At 42.3% G+C, this 13351-nt stretch overlaps 2 protein-coding genes across 2 annotated transcripts; one reads left to right on the top strand and one right to left on the bottom strand.

Moving 5' to 3' along the window:
• The first annotated feature begins 501 nt into the window (after positions 1–501).
• On the top strand, positions 502–8838 carry LOC139406811 (probable rRNA-processing protein EBP2). The gene is made up of 9 exons (XM_071149861.1): positions 502–688; positions 838–921; positions 5589–5764; positions 6123–6246; positions 7143–7232; positions 7353–7428; positions 7568–7697; positions 7835–8039; positions 8189–8838. The coding sequence occupies exons 1-9, from the start codon at positions 593–595 to the stop codon at positions 8234–8236; spliced, it is 1029 nt and encodes a 342-aa protein (XP_071005962.1). The 5' UTR covers positions 502–592; the 3' UTR covers positions 8237–8838.
• A 2393-nt stretch (positions 8839–11231) lies between these two features.
• Positions 11232–12856, bottom strand: LOC139407695 (cilia and flagella associated protein 144). The gene is made up of 4 exons (XM_071151543.1): positions 12655–12856; positions 11858–11917; positions 11674–11777; positions 11232–11540 (listed from the first exon to the last, which is right to left on the bottom strand). Exons 1-4 carry the CDS (start codon positions 12791–12793, stop codon positions 11427–11429), a joined length of 417 nt encoding a protein of 138 aa, XP_071007644.1. The 5' UTR covers positions 12794–12856; the 3' UTR covers positions 11232–11426.
• Positions 12857–13351: the final 495 nt, after the last annotated feature.

The raw sequence follows: 13351 nt of genomic DNA, 5'->3' as shown, positions 1-13351 counted from the left end.
CATTTACATCTACAACTCCTGATCTACAATACGCAAATTTTTATAGCCTTACCTGGAACCATACATTGAACTTTGAAAAGAAATTATTCTTATTTAACTAAGCTACTTACCTTTATTGGGGGGGGGGGGGGGGGGAATGGTTGATTCCTCACAACTCCTTATTCATTATTTATTTTTAAATCATTGAAACATTCAGAGACTAACATGCTATGTTTTTTCCGAGGCGTGGGATATAATATAATATGAATAGAATGTTATTGTTACATTCTATCACTATGGAAAAGCATTCATACAATGCGTAATTGCATAATAAACAAATAATATAAATGATTAAAGCATACACCCATATCAATATAAATTGATTATGTTTTTTTGTCCTGACTCTTCTGGTCTTTTTTTTTTCTCCACGAGTTGTAATTCAGGAAAACTGTAAATACTGCAAAAAGAAACGTCGCGTAGGAATCTTTGATCTATTCGGGCTGAGTGTTTCCCCGGAAGATATTTTCGGAGGACTGTTAAAGCCGCCACTTCCTTCCCACGTGAACCGCTCCATGTGAGCACCGCTTTTACATTAAATAACTGTTTGTATCCAATGATTCTCGTTAAAAATACCATGGATATTAACGAAGATGACGAGCAATTAGGTGAGACGTCTGAGGAGGATGACAGCGAATTATCTGACGGAGAGGTAACTGGATATTCTATAGCGTCGTGCTTGGTAGCTAGCTAACATTAGCGAAGTTAAATAGTAGTTAACGTTAGTTAGCGATGTCTTTGATAACTTTACTTTAGCTAGGTTATAAAAAGCTTTCATTTGCTGTGTTTCTTTTTCATTAGCTTCAAGATGCATTTGCAAAGGGTTTGTTAAAGCCTGGATTGAACTTTACAACACAAGAACCGAAGAAGATTGTCAACAATGTGGTGAGTGCGCAACCCACCATTGTTTCCAAAGACTTACGTCCTATGTAGGCTATAATCGTTAAGCCTGGTTAAACTGTTCAGGATCATTTTTTTCTCTCTAAATGGTTAAACTAGTGAGATATATGATTATTGAAAAAGTCTGCGTTTGCTTCATTTTTACCATCATCCTAAATTAAGTTATTGAATTGTTTTACTCTCATTTATATTACGTTACTCCATGATGTGGACAGTGTGTTACTTACTACATTACACACGCTGATGGGGGGGGGGGGGGGGGGGATTACATACTGTTATTAGAGATTTGTCAACATTACACACTATCAATTGCTTAAACGGATACATTTTTATTTGTGTCATACACTCTTGGGGTTGCAGGACTTAGAATGCAGCTATAATTTTCTTTCTCAAATGGCGCGAATAATTCGGGTAGGACTCTCCATAAAATTTGCCACACACCAATACACAAATTTGACTGTCAAATGTATCACTTTGATAACAGCCAACCGTTGTCACTGTTTGTATTCATTTTTTTTTTTCACCTTTATTTTAACCAGGTAGGCCTGTTGAGAACAAGTTCTCATTTACAATTGCGACCTGGCCAAGATAAAGCAAAACAGTGTGACAAAAACAACAACGGAGTTACACATGGGATAAACAAACATACAGTCAATAACACAATAGAAAAACATGTATACAGTGTGAGGAAATTAAGTAAGAAGGTAAGGAAATAAATTGGCCAATAGTGGTGAAGTAATCACAATTTAGCAATTTACACTGGAGTGATATATGTGCAGATGAGGATGTGCAAGTAGAAATACTGGTGTGCAAAAGAGCAGAAAAACAAGAACAAATATGTGGATGAGGTAGGTGGTTGGATGATGGCTGTGTACAGCTGCAGCGGTCGGTAAGCTGCTCTGATAGCTGCCGCTTAAAGTTAGTGAGGGAGATACAAGTCCCCAACTTCAGTGATTAAAAAAAAAATATATATGTGTTTATTTATTTTTTGCAATTGGTTTGTCATTGGCAGCAGAGAACTGTAAGGAAAGGTGGCCAAATTAGGTTTTGGCTTTGGAGATGACCAGTGAGATATACCTGCTGGAGCGTGTGCTACGTGTGTGTGTTGCTATGGTGAAACAGTGAGCTGAGATAAGGCGGAGCTTTACCTAGCAAAGACTTATAGATGACCTGGAGCCAGTGGGTTTGGCGACGGATATGTAGCGAGGGCCAGCCAACGAGAGCATACAGGTCGCAGTGGTGGGTAGTATATGGGGATTTGGTGACAAAACGGATGGCACTGTGATACACTACACCCAGTTTGCTGAGTAGAGTGTTGGAGGCTATTTTGTAAATGACATTGCCAAAGTCAAGGATCGGTAGGATAGGCAGTTTTACGAGGGTATGTTTGGCAGCATGGGTGAAGGAGGCTTTGTTGGGAAATAGGAAGACGATTCTAGATTTAATTTGGGATTGGAGATGCTTAACAAGTGCAATACACCAAATGAAAGAAACTTCTTGTTAATCTACCCATCGTGTCCGATTTCAAAAAGGCTTTACAACCAAAGCACAACATGTTAGGTCAGAGCCAAGTCACAAAAACACACACAGCCATTTTTCCAGCCAAAGATAGTCATAAAAAGCAAAAATATAGATACAATTAATCACTAACCTTTGATCTTCATCAGATGACACTCATAGGACATAATGTTACACAATACATGTATGTTTTGTTCGATAAAGTGCATATTTATATCCAAAAATCTCAGTTTACATTGGCGCGTTACGTTCAGTAACGTTCAGCCAAAGAAATATCCGCCATGTTGGAGTCTACAATAGTCAGAAATAGCATTATAAATATTCACTTACCTTTGATATTCATCATGATGCACTTCCAGGAATCCCAGTTCCACAATAAATGCTTGATTTGTTGTTCAAATCCAAATTCCTCCTTGTTGTTAGCGCGTTCAGCCCAGTAATCCATCTTCATGAGACGCGAGCACTAGGTCCAGACAAAGTCCAAAAGTTCTGTTTGAGTCTGTAGAAACATGTCAAACGATGTATAGAATCAATCTTTAGGATGTTTTTAACCTAAATTTTCAATAATGTTCCAACCGGAGAATTCCGTTGTCTGTAGAAAAGCAATGGAACGAGGGCTACCTCTCATGTGAACGAGCATAACGAGTATGTGGCACTCTGCCAGACCACTGACTCAATGAGCCCTTATGAGCCCCTCCTTTACAGTAGAAGCCTCAAACAAGTTTCCAAAGACGTCTGACATCTAGTGGAAGCCTTGGGAAGTGCAATTTGACCCCATAGACACTGTTTTTGATAGGCCAAGCTTTGAAAAACTACAAACCTCAGATTTCCCACTTCCTGGTTGGATTTTTCTCTGGTTTTTGCCTGACATATGAGTTCTGTTTTACTCACAGGCATCATTCAAACAGTTTTAGAAACGTCAGAGTGTTTTCTGTCCAAATCTACTAATAATATGCATATATTAGCAACTGAGACTGAGTAGAATGCAGTTTACTCTGGGCACGCTTTTCATCCAAATGTGAAAATTCCACCTATCCCAAACAGGTTTAATGTGAGTCTGGAAGGAGAGTTAGAATATGTGGACAACTATAAATACCTAAGTCAGAACCGTCCAGAGTAGTGATGCTAGGCGGGTGGGTGCGGGCAGCAATCGGTTGAAGAGCATGCATTTCATTTTACGAGCATTTAAGAGCAGTTGGAGGCCACTGAAGGAGAGTTGTATGGCATTGAAGCTCGTTTGGAGGTTCGATAACACAGTGTCCAAAGAAGGGCCAGATGTATACAGAATGGTGTCGTCTGTGTAGAAGTAAATCAAAGAATCACCCGCAGCAAGAGCGACATCATTGATATATACAGAGAAAAGAGTCGTCCCGAGAATTGAACCCTGTGGCACCCCCATAGAGATTATGATTCGTTTTGGGGCTCCCAAGTGGTGCAGCTGTCTAAGGCACTGCATCTCAGTGCTAGAGGCATCACTACAGACCCTGGTTCGATTCCAGGCGGTATCACAACCGGACGTGATTGGGAGTCCCATAGGGCGATGCACAATTGGCCCAGCGTCATTAGGGTTTGGCCGGGGTAGGCCGTCATTGTAAATAAGTATTTGTTCTTATATATACAGTGGGGGCAAAAAAAAAATTCCATTGCTTAACCTCTTTGAGAGGCTAGTTAAGGATCATATCACCTCCACTTTAACTGACACCTAGACCCACCTATATTTGCATACCGCCCCTATAGATCCCCAGACGATCCAATCGTCTGCACACTGCCCTATCCCATCTGGACAAGAGGAATACCTATGTAAGAATGCTTTTCAAGTTCATCATTAAGCCCGGGCCCTGGATTTGAACCCCACCTTGTGCAACTGGGTTCTGGACTGCCTGACAGCTGCCTGACATGCTTCACAGTAGGTATGGTGTTCTTTGGATGCAACTCGGCATTCTTTGTCCTCCAAACACGACGAGTTGAGTTTTTACCAAAAAGTTATATTTTTGTTTCATCTGATCATATGACATTCTCCCAATCTTCTTCTGGATCATCCAAATGCTCTCTAGCAAACTTCAGACGGGCCTGGACATGTACTGGCTTAAGCAGGGTGACACATCTGGCACTGCAGGATTTGAGTCCCTGGCGGCATGTGTTACTGATGGTAGGCTTTGTTACTTTGGTCCCAGCTCTCTGAGATTCTGTTCCAATCCGATCCCTGGCTGCGTGCTCGTGTCCCCTATGACGTGTGTCTGGTGTGTGCTAACTTCTAGCTAGCTAGTCACCCATCTCGCCCCGTTGCGATGGACTGTTTTCTGATCAAGAGAAGAGTGCGGGTAGAAAATGAAAATCCAGACCCTGTCTGAGGGGGCCAAAGAAGAGGGAGATAAGAAAGATGAGTCGGAGAGAGAAAAAATTGTGAGCCACGACGTGAGGGAGCACCAGAGCAGTTTGTCACTGCTAGCTGCTCCAAAGCCACCGTTAGCTGCACTGTTAGCACAGCCACCGCTCCCTCTGATTTAAGCCAGTCACCTGTTGAAGAACCAAGGCGCCCTCATTTTGTCTGTCGTAGTTGAAGTGTACCTATGATGAAAATTACAGGCCTCCTCTTTTTAAGTGGGAGAACTTGCACAATTGGTGGCTGACTAAATACTTTTTTGCCCCACTGTATGTACCGTTACACTCCTAATCGACTGGTATTTCCATCAATGAATAGGCCAAAAAGCTTTATTTTGCAATGGGACTTTTTCTCCCTTCTCCCTGACAATTGACCTGCGACAGTTCTTATTTTGTTTAGGGGCTTTTTTGTTGTTGTTGCCAAAAGCCGGCTATTACTGGCTAACAGAAACCCTAGTGATTAACAAAAGTGTTACACTAACTGCGTTGGCGACCCACTATAATAAAAATGCAGCACTGTCTTTAAAAAATTTTTTTTGATTAGTATTGTTGTAAGTTTTAGGAATATAAATAACTTTCAACGTTCGTTTCCAATGGTATTGTACTTAATAAGGTAAAACTGCTGAATGAGTCCAAAAACGTGCTGCGATTTTTGTTAATCTACCAGAAGTCCCCAAATTGGTGTTGCCCTGTCTAGTATGTGAATCACAGGTGGCTTTTCTAATACTTATTTTCTTCATGGTTGTGTACAGGAGGGTTTGAAACAGTGCCTCGCCGACTTCCGTAAGAACACACTACCCTGGGTAGAGAGGCTGGACATGGTCAATCTCCCAGCTGATGACATCGTTGCCAAGTCCGAGGGCAGACTTGACAACAAGGCTAGCGGAGACCTCAACCCGGATGACGACTTCCAGAGAGAGATGTTCTTGTGAGTGTATTGCCCCAATACATGGGTGTTGAATACATGGGTGTGGGGCTCCCGAGTGACGCAGCATCACAGTGCTAGAGCCGTCACTACAGACCCTGGTACGATCCCGGGCTGTATCACAACCAGCCGTGATCGGGAGTCCCATAGGGCGGTGCACAATTGGCCCAGCGTCGTCCTGGTTAGGGTTTGGCGAGTGTAGGCAGTCATTGTAATTAAGAATTTGTTCTTAACTGACTTGTCAAGTTAAATAAATAAAAAAATCCATTTGTATCATACTGAAGAGAGACGTTGGTGTAATTTTATGCTCTTTAAGCTATGGCAATTGTAACACATCCTCTCTTACGGTGATGTCCTCCAGCTACCGCCAAGCCCAAGCCGCTGTTCTGGAGGCGATGCCCCGGCTCCTGAAGCTTAAGATAGCCACCAAGAGACCTGAGGACTACTTTGCAGAGATGGCCAAGTCGGACCAGCAAATGCAGAAGGTAGGATGCCCTGACGTAGCCTTAGACCCAGAGATATCTTGCCATGTCTATGTGAATGTTAATTGCATCAGGTATGGGTAAATCTCTGACACCAAAACTGTTATGAAAAGAGTTGTTTTACTTTTCCGTAATTGCCTGTTTATGGCAGATATATAATAATTTTTTTAATGCTTAAAAACATTATTTGACAAATTATCCTGACAAAAATCAATATCCTCTTTAAATCACATTGGCTATGCATGGAGGTTGGTTCAGGTTGTCTTGTTATTGCATAATCTCTAATCTGCCAGTCTGTCTTGAGCTCTCGCTTGCCAACTAGCAGCATTGTATCATGGTACTGGCCCACAAAGTTTCCTGCACCAGTGAGACTATGACGGACATAACTGTATGCATACAGGTGAGACGTGTCATGCAAGTCCACCAAGGAGTATTATGATGAAGTCATTTTGATTTCCTCCTCTTCCACTAATCTAATGTCTGGTCGAGTAGTTGGCCGTTTAAAAGAAGAAGGAAAAATGTAAGAAATGCAAATCAAGCTAGCTAACTACTTTCACAAGGATAAAGGCACAAGTTGAAAAAATAAATTGACACTGAAACAGCAGATATTGACTAGCCAGATGGACAGAGGGAGACGTGCTTTATGCAAGGCGCTAACGTACCCGTGGTGGCCTATCATTCTTGCATTATTAGTGCAATCACTTCCATAGTGGTGTCGTGTCAATAAATCACCAGCGGGCACTCCTAATAAAACATTATCTTACACGTGGAGGCATTCAAATGGATTTCTATTGGTATGGCTGTTGAATCTCACATTTGTCCAGCAAATTCTGACATTTTACTGGCACTGAAACACTGGTGTGGTCATGAATAATGCGATCCGTTGTCTTTTCCCACAGATCAGGAAGAAACTCATCATGAAGCAGACAATGATGGAGAAGTCAGAAAAGGCCAAGAAACTAAGAGAACAGAGGAAGTACGGCAAGAAGGTCTGTATCCTCTCCTCCCATCTCTTTTTTCCTTAAAGGACAGCAGTGGTGGTCTCACTGGCATGTAACTTTTTATTATGTCATCTTGGTACAAGTAGTCATATGAAATCTGTCCTGTAGGTGCAAGTGGAGGTTATTCAGAAGAGACAGAAGGAGAAGAAGGCCATGATGTATGCTGTGAAGAAGTATCAAAAAGGTAGGTCCTCAGTTGTATGTGTTGTGGCCTACGACCCAACTTGTTCACACTTGTTGTTATTAAGTGGCTCTGGTTGACAGCAATCTGCTAAAACTGCCCAATGTGATTCATGACGTTTAAACACCCTCCTTTCTCGTAGGCATGACTGACAAACTGGACTTCCTGGAAGGAGATCAGAAGACGGCTAAAGGAGGAGCTCCAGCTAAAGGAGGATCAGGGAAAACAGCAGGAGGCCAAACACCTGATAAAAAAGCCATGAACAAAAAAGGGTAAGACGCCACACACAGATGTGAATGTTGTGCACCAATGCTTATTCTCCACTACCTACCTATACTAATTTGTATTCAGTGCTTTTTACAACACATTTGTGTGTACTGTACCTTGACTCAAACATCTGACTTGACAGCCCCAATGCTAAGAGGAAGTATAAGGACCAGAGGTTTGGCTTTGGCGGAAAGAAGAGTGGAACCAAGTGGAACACCAAGGACAGTCACAATGATGTGTCAGGGTTTCGTGCCAAGGTGGCTCATGGGAAAGGAGGAAAGGGGGGGAAAGGAGGCAAAGCGGGACCTGGAGGAAAAGGAGGAAGGGGCCCCTCCAAAGGAGGGACTGTAAGTGACTGACAGACGTCATTGATCATATTTTGAAATAAAGTAAAAAATAATTGATTGTTTAATCACATTTTTCCCTGTTATGTTATTTGAAATTGTAGTTATTTTGTAATTTTGCTCCTTTTCTAATATGTTTTGTGATTCTTCAGAAACGACCGGGCAAGAATGCACGCAAGAAGATGAAGGGTCGCTCCTAAGGAGTTGAGTGCTGAAGGTCCTGCAGTTTGATTGGTCCCTCGGTCTATGACATCAGCCAGGTTTGCACCTCGTCATCAGTCTTGGGTTACACACATTGCATCCCAGCGCATATATTAAAGAGAAGTGCTCTCTTTCTATACTTAATCACACACACCAACTGTTATTGAGCCCTTGGGGCAGTGGACTGATATGAAGGAATTTGTGTCACTATGACCCAAGATGTCCACTTGCATCCTGCCCTCAGAATGATCTTTCCTAGAATATCGCTGAGGCTAAATGCGGACTTGGCTGCATGTGAGCTTTGGAATGTCACCTTGTGCACAACCTGACTGAGCGGAACCGTACCATATACGCCAAATTCAATAGCTGCCCTGCTACACTCCCTCTGCAGAGGGGTGGTTTAAAACCCCAAACATGAATTTGGACATTAAAAGACAATTACATGTTGTTTCTTTTATTACTGCCTGTAAAAAAAAAAAAAAAAAAAAAATTGTTTTAAAATAAAACTTTATACATTGTTGTATCGCGTGTAAGTTTGATGCTATTTTGTGATGTTGATTAAAATGATCAAGCCACTTCAATAAATATATGCTGTCATTTAGTTTTTGTTAATACTTATAGATTTTTAGCAAAATCCGCAATTTTTCAAGTCTGCGAATTGACACTGATTCACTACCCCTAGTGACATGATATTTTGTAATATTGAACAGCTGTCATGTTTGGCCTTTAACATCTATCAATAGTATTAATATGTGATGGGCCAATGTGTTACTTTCTATAGATCTGGGTAAATGTTAAATCTAAACTTTTTTTTATTTGGCACAAGAATAACCCCTGGTTTAGCCTGAGGAGTATACTGGCTTCATCAATAAGTGCAGCGACGACGTCGTCCCCACCGTGACCGTATGTACATATCCTGACCAGAAGCCATGGATGAGAAGCAACATCTGCACCGAGCTAAAGGCTAGAGCTACCGCTTTCAAGGAGGGGGACACTAATCTGGACGCTTAGAATAAATCCCACTGTGCCCTCAAACAGGCAAAGCGTCAATACAGGACTAAGATTGAATCCTACGACACCGGGTCAGATGCTCGTCGGATGTGGTAGGGCTAGAAAACTAATGCGGACTATAAAGGGAAACTCAGCCACGAGCTGCCCAGTGAGCCTTCCAGATGAGCTAAATGCCTTTTTATGCTCGCTTCGAGGCAAGCAACACTGAAGCATGCATGAGAGCACCAGCTGTTCCGAATGACTGATCACGCTCTCTGTAGCCGATGTGAGGAAGACATTCAACCTTTATGGGATCGGTGTGTGTTGTCATTTTTTAGGTGAAAATTGAAAAAAAGGATCCGATCCTTATAAACAGGTTGGCATTCACAAAGTCACGGAGCCAGACTGATTACCAGGATATGTACTCAAAGGATGCGCTGACCAACTGGCAGGCAAGTGTCTTCTCTGCCATTTTCAACCTCCCCTGACTGTCTGTAATACCTACATGTTTCACACAGACCACCATATTCCCTGTGCCCCAGAAAGCGAAGATAACCTGCCTAAATGATTACTGCCCCGTAGCACTCACATCGGTAGCCATGAAGTGCTTTGAAAGGCTGGTCATGGCTCACATCAACACCATCATGTTGGAAACCTTAGACCCAATTCGCATACCGCCACAACAGATCCACAGATGATGCAATCTCAATCGCACTCCACACTGCCCTTTCCCACCTGGGCAAAAGGAACACCTATGTGAGAATGCTGTTCATTGACTACAGCTCAGTGTTCAATACCATAGTACCCACAAAGCTCATCACTAAACTAAGGTCCCTGGGACTAAACACCTCCCTCTGCAACTAGATCTTGGACTTCCTGACGGATCGCCCCCACGCTGATCCTGAACACTGGGGCCCCTTCTGTACTCCCTGTTCACCCACGACTGTGTGGCCAAGCACGACTCCAACACCATCAAGTTTGCTGACGACACAACAATGGTAGGCCTGATCACCAACAGGTCAGAGATCTGGCAGTGTTGTGCAAGGACAACAGTCCCTCCCTCACTGGCAGTAAGACCAAGGAGATGATCGTGGACAATAGGAAAAGGAGGTCCGAACAGGGCCTCATTAACGTTGACAGGGCTGAAGTGGAGCAGGTGTAGAGTTCAAGTTTTTTGGTGTCCATATCACAAACAAACTATCATGGTCCAAACACACTAAGACAGTTGTGAAGAGGGCACGGCAACAACTCTTCCCCCTCAGGAGACTGAAAAGATTTGGCATGGGTCCCCAGATCCTCAAGAAGTTTTACGGCTATACCAGGCGGCATCACCGCCTGGTATGGCAACTGCTCGGCATCTGACCGTAAGGCCCAGAACATCACTGGGCCCAAGCTTCCTGACATCCAGGACCTATATACTAGGCGGTGTCAGAGGAAATCCCCAAAAATTGTCAGACTCCAGTCGTAGACTGTTCTCTCTGCTACTGCATGGCAAGCGGCAACAGAGCGCCAAGTCTAGGACCAAATGGTTCCTTAACAGCTTCTACCCCTAAGCCATACGATTGCTGAACAAAAAAATCAAATACTACCCAGACTATTTATATTTGTTTTTACACGGTTGCTACTCACTGTCTATTAACGATGCATACCCCCTGTATATAGCCTTGCTATTATGTAAGTTCCTTGATTCTTTTTTTTAAATATTTTTTTTACTTTAGTTTATTTAGTACATATTTTCTTAAAGCTTTCTTGAACTGCATTGTTGGTAAAGGGCTTGTAAGTAAGCATTTCATGGTAAGGTCTACCTACACCTGTTGTATTCAGTGCATTTGATTTGAGTGCCTTTCTGTGGTATGATACAAACTCCTTGTCACTCATTGTCATGCGGTGTCATGTTTGGCTTGACAATAATGACCACAATGGAGATGGCAAGGGCACAAACAGACCTGGGACCAGGCTATACCTGCTCCTGTTTCTTTTTGACAAATGATTTGTACTAGTTCAATATTTATTTTCTGAAAGACGTTATGGTGTTTGACATTATACAGTAGGTCTGTCTGCAACCAGTTGTTTGCTTGGGACAGTAAAGTAATATTCTTCATAGCCATGTTTCCACTTAATATTTCTCAATCAATATCCAGCAAAGAGGCCAATGATCCGGTAGTTTATCCAAATTGAGGCTTGTAGTAGGCCGGAGATCTAGCCCAGGTTCTGTGTCTGTTCTTTCAGACGCCATGCTGCATCCATGTACTTGGTGATCTCAGAGTTCTGCCGTGGCCAGTTCAGTCTCCTATCACTGCGATCTGAAGCAATCTTGACAGGGCAAAAAAAAAGCTATTTTAGGACAAATTTGATTGTAGGAATGCCAGAGCAGGCTAAGGACACTAAAGGGGGACACAACTTTGAAACGTATTCTCATAATCACTCACAGAGTGGAAGTTCTTACCAGAGGTCTGGATGTCCAGCCTATCTCTTGGCTCTCCGTTTGGGGGTGAGTGTATTTCTTGGTTGGTTCCAAACAAGCCCTGTGGATGATCTTCAGGAAAGCAGCTGGGGGGGGGGGGGGGGACATAATCTAAGAGACTGGCCAACATCTCTGATAATATTGAAAAGTTAGCCATTATACTTACGATCCTCCTCTATGTTGTCGTGGGTGGGGCTGGCCATAGGCTTGTCAGTCAAAACATGAACTGAGAAATAAAAGAAGATGACTATTGGTTTATTTGTCAGAGATTTAGGTAGATAGCTGATATATGTAGTTCCGGACAGAACTATATACTTCATTACAATATAACGCTTAATATATCTCTATATGTAAAACAAATCAAAACAGGCAAAAATATACAATATAATGATACCAGTTCAGAGTTGAAATTCTTTTGGTCCTACAGTATCTGACATTTTAAGTAACATAATGCCTTAATCTTCACATGACTGGTTTTACACTAGACACTTTTTCAGGTCTACCTTGAAGCTAGCAAAAATACTCTCTCACTGGTTGGCAGGGTGTTCCATAATCCAGACGCTCTGACTGAAAAAGGTTTCGGGACAAGTTTGGTGGCCCTAAACTGAGTTGAGCAGACTCCTCTGGTTGAAGCTCTTGTCGTCCTGGTATTGTCCTTGCAGTATGTTACTAACTGAGTGATCTTAAACAGCAGAGGTGTCGGCAAAGCATAAAAGGCTGTCAACTCAGGAGGTTGTATTTCATAATTGTGTGGTGATAGCTAGGTGTTATATATTTATTTTTTTCCAGTACTTTGAGTTTGTATATAGCTAAAGCTTTCGAAGTGGTTTCATTCCTGTGATACTAGTTTATGACACAGTAGGAGAGATTGGACACAATCAATTACAGTAGTTGTTCATCATGAAATTCCTCATCGGTTCACATTAATACGCAAACCTTTCTACGGCGGTCGAATGTGCTTACGTCTTTTGTACGGGTTTATGCTAAATAGCGTGTACAATCGTTGGCTCCTATTCTCCTTCTTTATGGTCTCGACGTGAATTGCGTTCTGATGAACAATATCCACAGGGTGCTTTTCTTTTGGTTGTTTAGCCGCTGCCATCCTGGTTCGTGTAAATTCGGACGCAATCCAGAGAGAACACGGGAGACCACGTAGTATGCAACTTCGTAGAAAGCCAGCCTTCGAAATACAAACTAACATTCAATCGCAACAAGTCTTCTTTAGTTCTCTCGTTGCCTAGCAACAGTAAACAGAATCTCAGAATGTGCAGGTATTTAGTGGCCACACGAGGGCGCACAGTACACATTTTCCTTCAGTCAGCCGTGGATGAAATTAAAAATGTATTTCTGTTCAGAGCTACAGGGGCTGTAGTCTACTGTGCTCTTGCCCTGCTAGTGAAGAGAGTACATTCCGTCTTGTAGGCCACCATTAAATCAATTTACTCCAACGTTGGCAATTGAAAAACATCAAAGAAAATATTGTAAAATGCATGCCAAGTTTGCTTGTTTGATATCTAGAGATGCTATATCAAACGTTAGGTGCTTTAAACCTTTTACACGAGCTTCTCCGTTCAGTACGTGTTTTAAAAATATATATATTTAGGCCTGGCTGCATGAGTAGAATGTGATGACAAGGTCATAGCTGTATTGACATGAGGAT

This window comes from Oncorhynchus clarkii, chromosome 4, assembly GCF_045791955.1.
Source record: "Oncorhynchus clarkii lewisi isolate Uvic-CL-2024 chromosome 4, UVic_Ocla_1.0, whole genome shotgun sequence".
Lineage (NCBI taxonomy): Eukaryota > Metazoa > Chordata > Actinopteri > Salmoniformes > Salmonidae > Oncorhynchus > Oncorhynchus clarkii.
This window is presented reverse-complemented; position numbering and strand designations above follow the sequence as displayed.